Source organism: Bacillus rossius (genome assembly GCF_032445375.1).
Source record: "Bacillus rossius redtenbacheri isolate Brsri chromosome 4 unlocalized genomic scaffold, Brsri_v3 Brsri_v3_scf4_1, whole genome shotgun sequence".
NCBI lineage: Eukaryota > Metazoa > Arthropoda > Insecta > Phasmatodea > Bacillidae > Bacillus > Bacillus rossius.
This window is the reverse complement of record NW_026962010.1, coordinates 22,084,894-22,104,241: the sequence shown is the minus strand read 5'-3', so window position 1 is coordinate 22,104,241 and position 19,348 is coordinate 22,084,894. Positions and strand designations below refer to the sequence as shown.

Sequence of the window (19,348 nt, the reverse complement as noted above, 5' to 3'; positions counted from 1 at the left end):
GGGCCACACCCTAGAGAGGAATTCTCTGGGGTCCGAAATGATGGAGCCGGGCCATGCCATGTGTCTCTTGCTGCCGCATTTCGCCTCGTCCAGTGGTCAGCCATGATTGTGAGAAGACCAGGCAAGGTAAGGACGACTCCAAAGGTGTGATAGGTGCTTATGTTCCTTCAATTATAAGAGTTAAGAAGTAGTTAGTCGGGTGATGCCGCTGCTCAAGTGTTTACTGTGATACAATATTAAAGTTATATTTTATAGTATTTACTTCCCTCAAGACTCCTTGGGACATAAAGTAATAGAGGTAAAGGATAACAATATGACTAGTTTAAACTGAAAAATTCTTTTTCAAAACTTAGTTGTTTCCTGAAACTGTTCTTCAGTTATTACCTAAGTAAAATCTGTGTAGTGCTTAAACCAGGTTTTCTAAAAATAAACCAAATCTGGATTTTTTCCCACCTTGCTTTCTTCAGATAAACATAAGTCAAAACCTGACAACACACTTCTCTGAGATAAACATAGGATAGGCCTTGTATATGTGTAAAGATAAGCTTGCAGCTGTATCAGTGATATTCTGTAACACATTAGTCCCTGTGATGATTTATGAAAAAGCACTCCTTCCCAAGACCGTATGGATTGTGCCACCAATTAGAATTTTTTGGCACAATTTTAAATTTGAATTTTGAAAAATAATTTGACGTCGCTGGGGCTCATCCCGTCGGTGGTGGTTGAAGTCCCAGCTGCTCAGATGGGTGGAAGAAGGGGTTCGAGCCTCGTGGCCTGGGGGATCAAGCCTAGCGCAGGTGGGTCACTGTCCCGCTGGGTGTCACTGTCCCGCAGAGTACCGCTGGGTTCTCGTCGTGGAACTAGAAGATGAACCTGAGAAGTTTCCTCGCCGTGCTTGCGTCCGGCGTCGGCCGAGGTGTCCGTCCGCGAGCGTCCGTGAGCACGCGCCTCGAGCACGTCTCGCGACCCACAGCCACACTCACTATGCTGCTCCCGCGGCAGCTGCGCGACTTGCGATCCGCGCGATACTCCCGATACGACGGTAATCCGGCTCGCAAGATTATCTCTGCCCACACTCCCCTTACTTCCCGCACACGCACTGGTGGTACCATCGGGGCAAAGAGGTGGCAATCTGCAACAACGGTCTAAGCGACTGAGAGGAGCACTTTGGGTGACGTCAAATTTTACCAGTCATTTTGCAGCTAAAAACTTAAAACTTTTTCCACTCTCTGTACACCCCTATTTAATCTTTTTCAGGCCAGACTCTCCAATCCTATTCCCAGCCCTAGATCTGATTTTACTAAGTCTTTTGCGAGTCAGCCTGTGTATCAATTTGTTTGAGTGCACGTCTGTCGCCTGTAATTCTCCTCCGAGCCGTGATCAAGACGGCTTATCTCGGCGTTCTCCCAGAGCGAGTCGTCTTAACCAATGTTTTGGCACATCTCTGGTTTAATTTCCCACAGTAGTGCATTTTCCACTACCCCCTCCTTCTCCAGCCTTTCCAGGAAACTCAGCCCAGTTCACTGACCAGCCACTAACCCCGGCTGAAGCCAAGGACGCCCATGGGTCAATCCATATGAAGTGGTCCAAAAAAAAATTTATTGGAAGCTTCATCAATTTTAAAAAATTGATATTTTGAGCCTTGTTAACATTATGTATTGACAATTTAAAACTGACACAGTTAATTTTTTATTCTCACTAGTTTGATTATGGCAGCCATTTTTTTGTCATGGGGCGCGACAATTTTTACATTTACAAGGGTTCAGCTACATTGCTATATCTTGGCTCTGGTAGGCCATATCATGATGAAACAAAATCTGAGGGGTTAAGCACATTTTAAGCTACAATTCTGATGACAAACCATTTTTTTAACATCACTCAATCTTGCCAACTTTAAAGGTTGAACTTGTGCCTTAGAATTGCAAAAATTTGCATTTTCATAAATTTTTTTAAGAGTGAAGGCAGTATCTGTTGGGCTTCAAAATATTTATGGATGTGCTTATGTAATAGTAGAGTAAATACAAATTATTTGGAGTGTGAGACTTCAATACTTTTTTTTTTACAATTTTGTAAAACCAGTTTTTTCAGATTTTTGCTTACTTTACGGCTTAATATCTCTGGTGGGCAGTTATCTAAAAATCTTAAATTTACACACAATTAAGTACTCCATGGTACATAACTCCTGTAAAAATTTAGACTTTGAGATTGAACTGGTTCGGAAGTTACAGCCTTGCCAAACTCGTAATTTTTTTTATTTATTTGCATAAATAAAAGCAACCCTAGTAATTTTATATACGTTCTTAATTATTTTATATATATGCTGTAAGTGCTGTACTAAGTCATAAAAAGTATTACACTAAAGTTTGTTGCCAAAACACATGTATACTATGCACAAAAATATTAATTATAACAGTCATTCTATATCACATTTTTAAACAGACAAATGATTTACGATTTTAATTTGTACCTTATTTCTTATGTTTGTTAAACAGCATTGAAATTTCTTCAGATAATGATGCTGAAATGTTGTGTGAACGTCCAGTTGCTGTGGATAGCTCTGATGGACTGAGCTTCCTCAACACATTCTTAAGCGGCACCCACACTCTGTCTGCACATGACATCTTAAATGATGTTCTAGGTCCAGCTGGGTTGTGAAATTTTACGTAAATATCATTGTTCACAAAATTAACTTCTTCAATGACTCCTAGCCACCACTGTTCGTCATACACACAGGCGATAATGTCATTGTTCCGAAGATTCATGGGGATGGACTTGGTTGAAACTGGAAGATCCTCATACTCTTCTGATTTGGACGTTGCATAGCATCTCTTTATAATCTCGGTGAGAGGAACAAAGCGGTGAAATTTTCGTGTTCCAGGGAGCCGTTGGCAGTTGTCGAACCTAGGTTTCAACTCTTCTTGTCGAGCGGTAATTTCCTCTTCTTTAACATATATATATTTGATACCTTTAATAGTCTGTGTACAGTACATATACATATCTTCAGGGGAAAGAATGTGATCCTTGACTGTTCTTTGAAGACTTGCCTTTGTTACTTCCCTTTTTGTTGTTCCTCCAACACCATCACATGCATTTTTTCCATGTGATGTTGCGAAGAAATTCCACTCAGCACTAAGACCGAAATCATTCTTGTGGTGACAGACATTAATTAAATTTTTCTTATTTTTGTACTGACTTGATGATCCATCTGAGAAGTAAATTATATGTTGAACCGAAGGAACAGTGTCTTTTAAGTGTTTCATAAGATGAGATTGAAATGTATGCACTGTTGTTGTGTTATGGTCCAAATGATCACTGATTACACAAACACATTGGGTTAGAAGTTTATCGTTTTCTTTGTAATAATACACAAAAGGATGAACAGTTGCTTGGCGATTTACCCAGTGGTAGCTCTGAATCTCGTCTTGGATAACAAATGTAAAGTTTTCTGCGAAGTCTGCAAGAACAATGCACTCCGTTTCGTTAAGTTTCTCCTTCTTCTCTCTCAAATGCTGACTTTGAATCTTTGCTATAAAATGATGAGTTTTAAGTGAATCAAGTTTTTCAATAAGGGACAGAAAGAATTCTTCTTTTGGCTGAATAACAGTTATCATTTCAGCTCTATCTGTTGTGGTCCATTGTTGAAAAATTATGTTGTCTGGGATGGCATCACTTTCTTCAAATTCATCAAACAGAGATACTAGGGCTTCACTTCCTGGACATTTAACACATTTGCCCATCATACACTCGTAACTACTCATATCACAAACGAGTATAGCAAGTAGGTCTTTGTAATCTTTCAAAAGCTTTGCACCGTCAACCATTAGCTTAACATTCTGATGATAAGTACAAACACAAACATTGTGTGTTCCCGATGATCCGGCTGTGACACACCACTTAGGTCTGAGTTCAATGAATTTTGATCTTCCAATTCTACAGTCTGGATGTTTAGATTTAAATTCCACAAACAATTCATTCAAATTGCAAAGCACCAGCCTCTTCTGCTTTTGACATTTCATGTTATTTATTTTTACAGATAAACAGTCTTTTTTTCCGGGACAAAGACGACTGTATTCATCACTTTCATAGAATTCACGGACTGTAGTAACCACCTCTGATTGAATGCCAAAACCCTTTTTCTTTCCCAACTCTGGTAGAATGCCCTGATCTTTCACTAGGTCTCTTGTCAGTTTTATCAAACGATCAGATACATTGAACTCTTGAGCTATTCTTAGTCGACTCCATGAATTTGGAAGTAAACTAATTATTTTCACTTTCATTTCTTTTCCTGCAACAGCACATTTATCCTTCAGTTTCTTGATTAATTCGTCAAACTCTTCTACAGACTCTTCACTTGCTTCTCTGTTTTACATCACTTCATCAAAAGATTCCTCAAGATTTCTTTTCAAAACATTTGAAACTTTACTGATCTTGTCAGCTATTGCTTGTGGTCTTTTATCTAAACCCAATTTCCTTATTTTAGATGCTGGCGAAACCCCTAATTGAGTACATACATTGTCTACTTTTCCCAACTTTTCAATCTCTGTAATAAAGTCTGAATCACATGTGTCCCCTGTTCCATCATTTGCTGTCACAAATATTTTTTTGTAGCATGTAGGACACAAGGACTTACCAGGGACAAGCAGTAAATTGTAGTTTGTTTTTTTATACATGTGTTCAGGACGTATTTCCCAAGTCCTTTTGTGATTGCCTTTTTATGTATTTGTAAAGGATCACTGCAATACCGGCCAAATATATGGTGATATTTAATAAGATACTTAATCTCATGGTACTTACATACAGACTTAACATCACTAGAAACTCTGGTAAATATTAGCTGTTGCTGTTCTAAACTAAACACACAGATTTTCTTCAATTCCTAAGCAAGTCCGTGCCTGTTAAGACCTGCACACTCCAAACAGTGGTAAACATCTCAGGCATATTTTTTTAATGTTCTTAGTCGGAGAACTCTTTTCAATTGCATAGTAAATGCCAATTTTAGGGTATCAAGATTTTTAAAAATATAATTAGAATTTATTATAGTTTCATTGTTGCAAAAAAAAATGCAATTTTACACAAGTTTGGCAAGGCTGTAACTACCGAACCAGTTGAATCTCAAAGTCTAAATTTTTACAGGAGTTATGTACCATGGAGTACTTAATTGTGTGTAAATTTAAGATTTTTAGATAACTGCCCACCAGAGATATTAAGCCGTAAAGTAAGCAAAAATCTGAAAAAACTGGTTTTTACAAAATTGTAAAAAAAAAAGTATTGAAGTCTCACACTCCAAATAATTTGTATTTACTCTACTATTACATAAGCACATCCATAAATATTTTGAAGCCCAACAGATACTGCCTTCACTCTTAAAAAAATTTATGAAAATGCAAATTTTTGCAATTCTAAGGCACAAGTTCAACCTTTAAAGTTGGCAAGATTGAGTGATGTTAAAAAAATGGTTTGTCATCAGAATTGTAGCTTAAAATGTGCTTAACCCCTCAGATTTTGTTTCATCATGATATGGCCTACCAGAGCCAAGATATAGCAATGTAGCTGAACCCTTGTAAATGTAAAAATTGTCGCACCCCATGACAAAAAAATGGCTGCCATAATCAAACTAGTGAGAATAAAAAATTAACTGTGTCAGTTTTAAACTGTCAATACATAATGTTAACAAGGCTCAAATTATGAATTTTTTTAAAAATAGTCGAGCAACCAGAGCTGGACCACTTGATATGGACTGACCCCCATCAGTCTTCAAATGTACCGCCTCCCTCCTCTCGTGGCGGATTTGAGAGTTATTTCCCCTGGGTGTTTGAACGTCTGCTAAACGTCTGCCCCCTGGCACCTCACGCAACTAGCAGTGGCCCATAATTCATTTCCAAGCCAACAGAGCGCTGCACTAGTCCCCTCCATAAGCTCCATACTTTCGAAGTTGTCTCGTGTGAGAGATGAACGAGTCTATCTCTCCTTGTTTCGGAGCATCCTCAGTAGGTCTCGCTGCGATTGGCCACTAACACCAACTTTGAGATATCGAAGTCAGTATTTCTCGAACAACCCCTCGGAAATTTTGGAACCTTTCGGTCCGGAAACCGAAGTCCCTCCGTTTCTTTCAAAAGCCATCGCCTGTTTTTAATAACGAGTCGCTACCGCCATGCAGGGACTCCGCGCAGCGCTAGTACACTGACCACTTCGGATCACTGGCCAGCATACAGCAAGACTTCAGTCGGTCATCGTACGACAATGTAGTCGGCTAGTCAAGGGATGTTGTCCCTAATCTCTATCCTAACCAGTAGTTAGTCAGTCTGCGTGCCTAGTAGAAATAGTTATACTTTGCTAATTTAATAATTATTTTAAATTATGGAAACGTCTTCGACAACTGCGCGTGTTCGCGAACTTCGCATCATGATGGGCTACCTTGCTGAGCGCTAGGAGCCACTCCCTGTCAGACAGGGTCCAAGAGCCGGGTGCGGACATGACTACAGCATCCTAGCTTTCTTCCTCGAGGACCCAGGACGGCTAAGGCACCCGGTACCATGTAACACGTCACCTTCGGCCAGCTAACGTCAAATCTCCAGTTCTCCAAATTCTTAGTGATGTTTACAGCGTGACAATTATACAACTATGTTAAAGATACTGGAACATCTGAAAATTTTCCTTACCGGTCTTTCATAACTCTAAGCACTAATATCTAAAAGTCTGGGATTGTTTATTTTAACCAAATGTATATATTTGTCAACCCATTCATTAAATGTTATAATTTTAATATATTTGTCAATACATATACATAAATTCAACAACTGGAAGCAATTTAAATGCTGTAACAAGCTTCACATTCTACAAGCACCATAGTGATGAAAAGATTGGTACACAAGTTGACAGTTACGTCAAAATGATCCTTGAAATTATGATAAAAACAAAATATTTTAATGGCATAAGGTTTCACCTATTGGCCCTAAATTTAAATTTTTTTTTACAATTAAATAATTTTCTACAGTAGGTGCTCTTCTGGAAAAAAAAAAATCTCTGAAAATGGTATTTTTAAGTGTGTCTCATTACCTACCTATAGTTGACAATGGAAATTACCCTTAATTGTGAACATGTACATACATAATTGGCAAGAGGCATAATTTTTTTAGAGATGCATCATGGCTGCTTTTTGTTGCTGTGTTTTGAAACAACAATAATATAACCTAGCACAAGTATGAATATTTAAATATATAGGCTACATTTTTTGACAAGTACATTTACAGTTTATAAGTTTTTCTCTGAACAAGTTTGTACTCTGTGTTGAAATTAGACAAGTTATAAAGTAACACATTTAAATTGTTATATCATTTGATAAATGAAATCAATACTTAATTTATTGCATTCATCTGAAAGAACAGTTTGATATATATGTAGGTATATGTATTATATATATATATATATATATATATATATATATATATATTTATATTTATGCCTATATAAAAAATCCCAAAATGATTTTTTCTGTTTTTAATTCCCAACATGTTATTCAATAATTTCCTATGAGGGTGTTGTGATACTTCAAGTAGTTTACTTACCAGTAGTTTATCATTTTAACACGTAGTTAGATTAGGTATGCTACATAACAAATATTGTGGTATTGAGACAATGGTCAGCTAAAATGGATTAAAAGAGTTCTTTGTTTTATTTCTATATCATTCTGTGAAGCCATCATCCCATATTTCAAGAACTTCACAGATAAAAGAAGTTTAAATGAGTAACATAAATTTGTATTGTGCTTTAATAGTGTAGCCAAGACTGTTTTCTAGGAGATATTGGGGTCTTGTCTAGAATGTGATACCAGTGATTGAGAAAGCTATATTCAGGGGGGGGGGGGGGGGGGAATTGTAGGGGAAGTGAATAATTCCATAAGTATAGGCAAATAAGAGAAAATAATTTAGTTCCACTCTGTGTACTCCATTTGGTGATACCGGTATTTGAATCATTAAATGTATGTAAAATGTGGACAAATTTTTTTTCTTGGTATTGTGATGTAGAGTACATCAGTGTACTCAACTTGGCTATATTGGTAATTATACAGTTTAATGTGTGAAAAATATAGACAAATTTTTTCTTGGTATTGTGTAGTAGAGTTGTAACACCCCTCGTGCCTCAAAATAAAATTATTTTATTTTAATAAAAGTCCTTGGAAACTGCTGGGCAAAATACAAAGAAAATTAAAATTAATTACCAGAGGGGGCACGAGGTGGTGCACAAGACAAAATTTACACTCCCTGCACACTAGTAACTTGGGGAGTTCGTGGATCGAGAAAATGAAGAAGGTATTTGATAAATAAATACACTATATCGGTAGCTTGGTCTATAGGTTTTCCTGGTTTATTATTAAGAGATTTTGTTTTCACATTCTTTCAACATGACAATAAAGATCTTAGTAAGTAACAAATTTAAGGGGGCTCCCTGGGATTATTTAAAACAATACATATTACACCTTAACAAATAAATGATTACATAAACAAAAATTTAAAAAAATTGCACCAAATTTTAATGTCCCAACGATTACATATACAGGAGTTTCCTTGACTTTACATGTCCCTGAAGATTACTTTCTTACAGCCTTGCTCGCTGGTATCTTGTGAGTTAATGTAGTTGATTCGATGCAAGTGGAATATATATATATATATAGCTTATATCACCCGGGTCTTCCCAGGGTGACGTCGGACCGAGAGGAAAACTCTTCTAAAGGGGGAAATCAGCAGCAGGTCCCGAAGATCATGCGGGGAGCAATTTCTCTCCCCGGAAACTTTGACCCTGTCTGAAACACAGCCCAAATTCAAAACAAATTAGACCTGCGTCCAGACAGTCATATACAGTCGGCGCGAAAGACCAACAAACGGGAATTTGGGAAAGAAAAAAAAAAGGCTGGATTACTCACCAAACAGGGTGTGAAATCAGGGCTCGCGAGGTGTCTCGCCCCGACATCAGGATGGCGCGTACCGAGAATTCGCAGATGCGCGGAAGAAACTAAAATTTTTAGGAAAGTAAAAAAAATAAAAAATAATTAACTAAACATGACTTCTTCTAAATACTACATCTCACTGGCTACTGTACCACTGGGATCACATCCCTAAAGCAAACTGACTACATTCTTGTGCGCACGAATTCTCCGTTGCCGCGAAAAACCTCTTAGCACAGAGGACGCCAAGAAGACGTGGTCAGTAGCCGAGGTCGGATAACTAGAGCGGCGATGGCGGTCAAAGCTTCTAATTAAATTGGGCGCTCAGCCCTAAAAAAAAAAGGGGGGGGGGGGGGGGGGGGCAGGTTCGGCTCAGGGCTGAAAACATGCGGAGGTGCCCGAGGCGGGCGTGACAACAACACGACATGCGCGCTCTCTACCGGCGGTAACAGTAAGCTACAAAGAATCGACTTCAACAGGCCACGAGAAGGAAGCATAGGGCTTAAGGGCGCCGTGGCGCTGCTCTCTAGCGGCGTAAAGGGGAACTAACTGAGGCAGTGAGCTGACTTGCCACCAGGTGTCACGAGGGTGAGCTCTGCACGCTGGCGACCAGGCCCGCGGTTACTTTTTCCTCCGCTAGATGTTGGGAACACAGCTCCACTGGAGCCCCATTCGTGACGAGACATGCTATTCTCAGCAGGCCTCTACAAGGTAGCAGCTTGCAGCCCAGGAGCTGCTCTATGCAATTTTGGTCATGAAGAGAAATAATATTACAAACTCGGGACGTGACTGCAGGCGAGAGAAATTTCAACCGGGCTGACCATGTCCACATTAGACAGCAAAATATCAGATTGGCCCCCTGGGAAGGGGCTTCGGTCCACTGGCACAAAGTTTAAATATGTGGTGTACACCGGCCTAACAAAAGTAAATTACCCCCTTAACAACCAGATAAATTAAAAAAATAAGAAATCCCAAAAATTTTTAAAATTATAGAAAAATTAAAAAAAGGTGACGAAATGCCTAATTTCCGGCACAGAGTAGAGTCCCAACCGGTCTACTCTATTTCAAGATACGAGTATTTAATTACATCAAAAAATGTGAAATACATGATAACAATGGCAATACCAGTATTTAATTATGTTAAAAATGCAAATATATTATCAAAATGCAATACCAGTATTTAGTTATTAAAAAAAATCCACAATTTTAAGGATATGTGTAATTGGTATCCTAATATAGAACACAGCTAAGAGGGTGAATGTTATATTCTGGTTAACGAAACTGGAAAACAATAATTATAAGAAAACAAAAAGCGAAAAATAGGGAATACAATGTTCCCCGCCCAAAACCCCCATATTTCCACGCTTGTCCTGGAAGAAAGTAGGGGTACAAATGACATAAGCAACGCCATCTTGGTGACATAATGAAAAATGGTATTGTATTGCTTTCTAGAATAGTCGGTACATATCTTAGTTACAGCTTTTCCGCAAAGTAAAAATAAAGTTACAATAATAACATTTTGCAACACTAGAGAAGTTCTTGTATTTACCTTGAAAACAGCATTAATAAATTCTTAATAGATTCTGAGAAATCACGGTTTTTATCTCACTTTTCAACACCTGTTCACTGCTGCTGCCGCTGCAATTTATTGTTTATCCATGTTGGTTTGTGTGTTTGTTTTGATGAACTTCATTCAAATATTGTGAATGGTCAAGGTTAGCTACATTAAAAATATTTTCAAACATTGCGGACGGTTGGTTGGGTTAGCACAGCTACAGTAAAAAAAAAAACTATAAATATTTATTAAGGTTGCTTAGAAATTACTAATTTAAGATGTGGCTTTCCTGAAATAACTGACCATTCACATGTTTCACAGTATTTTTAATGTAGCTATAAGTACTAACCCAAACAACCATCCATTATACTTTTAAGTATTTTTATGTCACTAACGTAGCCTATGAATGGTGTTTTACTACGCGATTCAAAAAACAACTTTAAATGAAATGTAAAAAAAAAACTTTCTTATTTCAAAAACACTTGGACAAGCAACCAACTAACAGAAGATATAAACAATATTTCTCTACAACTGCAATACACTGTCATATTAACTTTTATTATATAGCAATACCTCCATTGACTAAAGTTCTCCAAAAAAAATACAGAAATCTGTATGGGTAAACAATAAACGGCAGTGGCAACATCTATGCTCAGGTATTGTACTTAATGCAAGTTGAAAGTGTAATTTCTCATGAATTATTAAATATTTATTAATGCTGTTTTCTGGGTAAATACAGGAACGTATCTAGTTTTGTAAAATGGTATTTTCGTAATTTTATTTTAACTTTGCAGAAAAGCCGTGACGTAAGATATTTACCGAATAGCCCTACTCAATCACAGAGTTTGCCCTAATTGAGGCGGTCTACGTAAAACGGGCGTATAAGCAAAAATGATGTTTTGAGAAAACACAAAAAGAATATTTCATTGCTTTCTCCTGTTGTCATAGTAATCATTATTCCTGTAATTTAAATTTAATATAGATACTAGATCTATATGAAAACACAGTCAATGAGTTTAAAACAAATCAAACGAATGTGTTTTTTTTAATAAATAAAAAATGTTTGCCATGTTATACGCCCTTTTTAGCCAGAACACCTTTTTTATATAAAAAGGTTAGTAAAAAAGGCATAGTAAAGAGATCAAACCATATTTATTTGTTATAATAATAAAAATTGACATATAAAAAAGGGAAAAATTTAAAAGTTGGAAAATTGTTCATATCTGTCAAGAATAAATCAAAGAAAACAGTTTATATTCTACGTTAACTCAGTTCGTTTGTTTGTCATTATGCTTTCTTACTTTATCCATTTTGAGAAATAATTGTTTCAATAAAGTCCACATCCTCTTCCTGTAAAAAACGGAATAAACATTTAACATCATTAACTTTAAGTTGGTTTACTTGTGGGTAAGGACACCTTTGAGTCGTAACGTTGCGAAAATCTCCAATCTGATGAATAGGCAGCCAATAACTGAACACTTCAAACTGTCCAGAAAAAGTTTTTGAACACAGCAGAGCACCATTTTGTAATGATTTGATTATGACATATTTCATGAGAGTAAATTTGATTTTATTTCTTGAGACAGGTTTCTTCAGAAATAAATTATTTAAAAAAGGTTCCCAGTCTTGCAGAAGTTCTGGATCCATAAGGACTTCAAAGGGTGAAGGGTTTGTTCTGCACTCTGACATTGCTGTTAAATAAGGCTTCGGATTTCCAATCACTTCATTATTTTTTATTTTGTTCCTGATCAAACCAAAGTTTCTATCGCATTGCGAGAAACTGTGTCCTCTAACAGGGAAAAGTTGCATTACATTTTTTTTAAATGTCCTTGCAAACCAAGAAGTGAACTTACACATTAGAAAATTTCTATTTTGGCCACCTGTGGCATCAGAAAGTAAAACAACTGTAGAAATATCAGGGAACTTTTCAATTTGCTTTTTTAAACAGTCATACAAGAAACAAATAACTGAATTAGGATTTTTAACACCATCACATTCAGTGAATGCGTAACAATAGCTTGAATCATCATTAAACACATGAATATTGAAGCAATAAAGCCAGAACATCCTTTTATAGAACTGGTTGTTAACGTTCAACTTTGGGATTGGATGGTTCTGGGAGTAATCAAACTCAAGAGTGAGTGTTGTTGAGTTTTCTTGCTGGCTTTTAGCAATGTAATCATTACGGATTTCCTTCCTCTTTAATGCCTTCCTTCTATGTAGTTCATACATGGGTTGGCAAGGATCATTTGGATTACTTTTTAACTTGTTTTTGCATTCTTCACAAAAATCGCAAACATCAGTTTTTGGTTTTCGGGCAGCATAGGAAAATTTAGTTTTAAAATATTCATAAGTAGTAGGTCTTATACGACATTTTTAGATCCTTATTAGTTTGATTTTTGTAGTAGTCCTTGAACATTTCATATAATGTTTTAATGTTGAGCATACAGTTGTCCAAGTATAACAAGTTTGTTTTAGCTTTACAATAATGACTTTCATCATGTGGAATCGATTTAAGATGATCACCCATTAGCGAAATAACATCATCAGGAGTATTACGTGGTCTATTATCATGAGTACCTCGCTTTTCTTCGAAAGAATCATTAGACAGAAGTTTGCCCTGTACAATACGCAATCGTTTCTCTGAAATTTGAAATAAATTTAGTATAAACTTTCTACAAACGGATAGCTTACTTCCACCGACATAAATTACATAGTTCAGGGTGTCTACCAAACTGAGCTAGCAAAATTCCTGTACAATTTCTGTACATTCCTGTACACTTCTGAGAAAATTCCTGTACAAAAGTTTTGCACTTTACTAACATAACAGAAACTAAATTATAGTAATTTCTAAGTTTCAAAAATTTAATTTGCAAAGATATTCAGAAGATTTACAAAAATAAAGATGATTAAACAAAATTTACAAACATATGCAAGCATACATACACATGCCTGAACACTTGGTCTTAAAAGGTTTATTTGAAAACCTGTCCGTGGTAACAACCCTTTTAGTAACGTATCCTGATAAAGTTCAGCTGTATACCTTATAACACTTCTGCCTCAACACTGTGACATTTATACAAACAATATAAACACACTACACGACACTATTTTCAAAACAAATTATGATAAAAACATAAGTGACCTTGTAATATTTTATACATTACACCATTGATAACACAAAAATACAATTTTTATGAAAAGTTAAATTCTAGCCTTCAATTTTTTGTAAATGACTAAATTATTTCACAGGTCCACAATAGTCCGAAAACTCGATTTCAATTCTAAGTAAGTTATGGTACTTATTTCTGCAGCTCCTTAACACGTTCGTTGATGATGGACACTTCTCGTTCAGCATCCTCAATCAACTTCCTTTTCTTCTCCTTAAGCTCTCGAAGCTCAGCAGCAGCACGTTTATTTGCCTCCGAAAGTTTCATAGCATCTGCGTTCGCTTGTCGTTGTTCATTGAGTGCTTCTGTATACCTGCAATGCGCATTTCTTACTGAAAGAATCATGGGTTTTGTAATGTCAAGTTTCATCAATCCACCCTCATAGGTTACATGGTCATAAATACGACGCTGTGCAATGACAGACGTTTCTTTCATATTTTCTACTAAAATCTCTTTATTTACAGAAAATCCACGCTCTAAGGGTGCATTCCCATGTGATACGGTTAGGAGAAGTTTAACTACTGGAACGAGGTTTTCATACTCCTTTTTACCATCTATCAACTTCATCCAGAACGCGTCCAGTCGAGTCTCGGATCGTGAATATGTCTTCAGATCTTCCATTACAAGTGGTTGTGAACACAGAACCTTGTACTCACGGTCAGCCCTTTCTATTGTGGTAGCAGAAAAAAGATTTGCTTTAAGAACAATTTCAAGAGCAGATGTAAGTTGTTTGCAAGCATCAGCATTTGTAGACATGTGGCACGGGTTCAGACAATTTAATGCTTTGGTCAAAGGATATTTCAGAGGAGACTTTTGCATTAGTTTTACTACAAAATGCTGTAGAGCAGTGCGACAATCTTTACGAAAGAGTAAAATATCTTTTTCGGAGACGTTCTTGCACTTTCCCAAAGCTAACCTTGTCCCATAACCAAGGTCAACATTTTTAATGTCTTTAAGACAGATAAATGAATTGCTCTCATTTTGCTTCAAAACGTCTATTTTTTGAAGAGAAGTACTCTCAAGAACATTCTTCTTGACAATTTTCGTCATAGCATGCTTCACTAAAACTGTTAAAGCATCATAGAGGAATGGTGCCATTGGAGCATCACATTGGAATTCCTTTAAGAATTCCTCCACATTTTCAGCCAGTCCCTCAAAAAAAGCTATTTTAGCTGTAAGAAGATTATCTTTAATTGCCTTTGAAACTGTTGAAAAACTACGGCATGTTGGTTCCTTGGCTGTGCCTTTAACTGAACTTATGTATTTGTCAACATGTGGCAACATTTCCCTAGCTCTTTTTGCTACTCTTCCATTCTCAACCCAGCGGATTGAGCATACCTTCAGAGGAAACACATTAGATCCAGAGGCCTGTGTATAGTCGCCTCGTCGACCCGGAGCCTCTTTGAACAAATAGTATAAAGCTCTGAAGAACTCCATTATGTCCCAACAAGTCTTCTTGATACCAGTCTTAAATGCATTATGAACAGTGTGCAGTCCACAAGATCCAATGTCAAGAAATTGTGGAGCATCTGGAAAAGATCGGGTATCTTCAGCCAAAAGTTTCAATAATTTGAAATTTACATTAGGACCATCCATCGACAATTGAATGATCTTCAAAAAATCCAAATCTTCTAGGCCTGCTTTTATAGCTTTAAGAAGATCTTCAGCAGTGGTGTGATGCAGGAACACTGATGTTACATAACGAGAACATACTCTGTTTTGTGAAATGTCCCAGAATCTTGCAGACAAATCCATTTGTTGCTTTTGTGCTACTTTATTCATGCTTTCGTCAAAACCCAAGCTAAAAAAGTCACAACTGTTAATGCGAGTTTTAAGTTCACTATGGAAGTAAGGAGATAGACCATATACTATAACATAGGAAATCTTATCTTTTTGAAGTTGCATGCTGTTAGCAATATAATCGTCCGGAAACATTCTTTTGAAGAGGCTAACACTACTAGCAGCTCCTCTGAGGGAATCGTGGTTCATGACTGTTTGGAGGCACCACAATGTTTCAGCACGTGTGACTTCATCTCTTTTAAGATAACTACTTAAACCACGGTTGGTTGATACAGTATGCTGTTTTACTTGGTGCCCTACCTGTGAAACTTCACAACTGCTAGCAACAGTAGAGCCCAAACCTAATGAAGGGAGCTTCGATAGTGAAGACACAGAGGAAGCTTCAGCTACAGCATTTGCTACTGCAGTTGCCACATGAACTGAACCGGCTTTTGTAGTCCACGTGTCAAGAGAGGTGGACTTCTCAGAGCTACTTAATCTAAGTTTGTGTTTGTTACCACTTGAGTGACTGACAACAGCTGTTCTTCCCATGGACTCAACCGAGAAAATAGTTCTACAGACTGAACACCTGGCAGAATGATTGCTTCCATCGACTTCTTGCAGCCATGGAAATTCTTCCTTCCATTGTGGTTGAAATGAATTTCTTCCTCGAATACGCCTAGCCATTGAGGCAAGTATAAAGGAATCACGTATCTACAAAAACATAAAAATGAAAAAAGGGTAAATTTTGAAGACAGTTAACATTAGGAGTATTTATAAATGCAAGTAAAATAGGATATAAGAATTTATACAGGCCATATAATACTTTGTAAGACACTAATATTTAAAGTAGCTACACCCGCCCCTATAGTAATTTCATAATTGGTTAGTGAAAAACAGAGCGCTAGTCAAATATATTTTTTTTCCATAAGTGTGTTAGTCAATGAAAATAATTTGTTTTCCAATCATGCTTGCCTAACACCATTTTAATCAAGATACTATCGCGTATGTTATAATGGAGGAAATACATTTAACCTCCAGTATGCTTTAACAAAGCATAAACTAAACACTTTATATTATTATTTAGATTATTTAATCAGTTAACGTAATTCCCGACTGTTGTTTACTAGAACAATTTGTTTGTAACTAGCCACTAGAGAATCCTAATGACTGAAGTTAAACTAGCCCTGGAAGATTCTGGCTTTGCTCACCAGAGCAGCTGCTGACATGCCAAATGTAATACAAACAGTGGCTGAAAACTCGGTCATCGGAGATATTTCTACATAATGCAAACTATAGAAATATATCTGAAATATGCTTAAGACCATAAACTCTGAAAGACGCGAAAAGTTATTAAGGAAAGCAAAATAGCGTTTGTTTTTCATCACACTATTAATTCGTTGCATTGAATTAATCTTACGCGAATAACATTGCCATTAAACGGATACAATAAAATTTCACATAAATGAAAGAAGACAAAAGGGCGCTACTTCAAATTATGCTGTAAATAACAGACGTCGTTACTTAAAAACAGCAGAAATTGAACAACGTTACTCAAGGAGCGGGTGTAAACGAGATCAATAAATAATAATGATGGTACTCACGTTTCAAATCCGCTTCAAAAAACACGCAATATAAAACTAAGGCATCCTCAAAGAATAAAAAACGTACAATATTACGCAGTAAGCACTGATTAGGTAAACAACACACGCAACATAAAACTAAGGCATCCTTAAAGAGAAAAAAACGTAAATTATTACGTAGTAAGCACTGATTAGGTAAACACACGCAACATAAAACTAAGGCATCCTTAAAGAGAAAAAAAAGTAAATTATTACGCAGTAAGCCCTGATTAGGTAGGTAAACAACAAAGTGAATTACTAGAGACGTTGAAACTACTGACGAAATGAAAAACAGAGCGAGAGAAAATACAGTGTCGCCAGCAAATTCTTCTTAATATTCCCCTCACATCTCTGGACCGAAGTACGGATTGACGTGCATTAGAAGCTAAAGCAATTACGAGTCTCTAGTATGTTTTAGCTAAAATTATCAGTCCGTTCTTGGACTTCTGATCAAGCAACTGACATAAATCTTATTGGTCTGTGCGAAGGCTTCTGTATTGAGATATATTTAAAAGTGAAAACACTTTGAAAATTGCACGAGCAAAGAAAAAAAATTCCCGTACACTAAGCAAAAATCATGTACAATTCCCGTTTTTTTCCCGGGTTGTGAAACTCATGTACAATTCCCGAATTTCCCGAATTTCCCGGTCAGTAGACACCCTGTAGTTCCATAAATTTTCTCTTGGTCTTTTTAAGTTTACAGTCTTTCTTTTAGGGCCTTCCGACTTTTCCATACACCGAGCCAAATAAGCATCTTGAAGGCTTTTTGATTGGCCGCAATAAAAAGCATCGAATACTTCAACCTGGTTTTCAAATGACACATTTTGATAGCATTTACTACTACAACAGTTTTCAATGACAGAATGAACTTTAGAATCAACACTTTTACCTTTACTAGTTGTATAGCCTAGGCCAAGAGAGCGTTTACGTTTCACTTCCTCATGAAATTTATTTTTCTGTTTGTTTATTATTTTTCTTGTTCTTTTCTTCTTAACTTGAACTATTTCACTTTCATCACTTTCATTAGAGTCACTCATTTTAACTATTAATAATATAAATAAGCAGCATCACACAGGACTATCAAAACATAACATAACCACAAAACAAGAAAACCTGACTGTGAAAACCAGCTGACATCACCTCACAAAAACAGGTGTACCAACTTCAATTTTCAAGATATTGCGATGAAACTTGCACCACTGAATTCTACACGAAATGGCGGATCAAATAAAGCGATCTGCGTAAAAAGGGCGTATGGACCCATACGCCCCTTATACGTTGACTGCCTCAATTATTGTCGCAGCCGTGCTGTTTCCTTGATATTAGCTGCGCCAAGATCCTGTAGTTCTCCAGAGATCCTTAGGAATACAGTGTAGCCAAACTGTTTTTAAAAAGACAGGGACTTCAACGTCAGATTATGACCGAGGCCCAAGACTGTTTTCGAACCTAATTTGTTTTTCATTGCTAGTGAAAGTATTTTCATTTTTTTCAATGTTCACTTGAAATGGAAAACAAATCAGGGTAAAAAAAAAACCTGAATTTTTATATTTTATTTTGTATTTATTTAATTGCAAAAGGATTCCTTACCACCTGTTTTTTCCACTTTCGTCCTTACTCTTCCAGTCGACATCACGAGTTATGGATACAATATGTTTGGTAACTAATTCCACACTCCTGCAAAACCGAATTTTACTCAAAAGATCAAGTCACAAACAATTATTAACTAACATGTAATCTATCAAACAAGGCCCTCTCCATTCAAAACAAAAACATACAATATACCATAGAGAATATACCGGGCTAGATATGTGCTCAAGCACTAAACTAGCAAGACCATAGAAAGACTACACAAGTCAGTCCACTTCACTAGTTGTTTTTTGGCGTGGGGATAACATTTAGCCAAAAATTGAAGAAATTTGAAAGTATATTGTCAGGTAATACAATAAATGTTTGAAACTATCTGTTTGCTTAAAACGTGGGCATGCATCATAAGCTCTATTTTACGCATTACATTGCGCCCACTCTACATGCATTTTAACGATCGTATTCGTAAAATCTTACAGACTTGTAATGTGAAAACAGGCCATGGTGTAATACGTCCTCTTCGTTTGACTTACATCACGTAACTGAAGAAACTAAATTTCGTCACGACTTTGGACAGTTGAATACTACTGCTTAATTGGATATTGGAAACTTGCATTAATACGTCGTCATGTTGAGTGAGGATATATATTTTTCCTTCTTGAATGAGTTTTTTAAACAATTCTTCACTATTTTTCAT

General features: G+C 36.6%; 1 protein-coding gene across 1 annotated transcript in view; it reads right to left on the bottom strand.

Annotated features, from left to right (window-relative positions):
• LOC134541582 (ER membrane protein complex subunit 6) overlaps nucleotides 1–18,852 on the bottom strand; it is a 33,016-nt gene extending 14,164 nt beyond the window's left edge. Inside the window, exon 1 of the mRNA XM_063385108.1 lies at nucleotides 18,655–18,852. Within this exon, the coding sequence (XP_063241178.1) occupies nucleotides 18,655–18,697 (43 nt within the window). The 5' untranslated portion in view covers nucleotides 18,698–18,852. The remainder of the gene's footprint in view (nucleotides 1–18,654) is intronic.
• Between the last annotated feature and the right edge of the window lie 496 nt (nucleotides 18,853–19,348).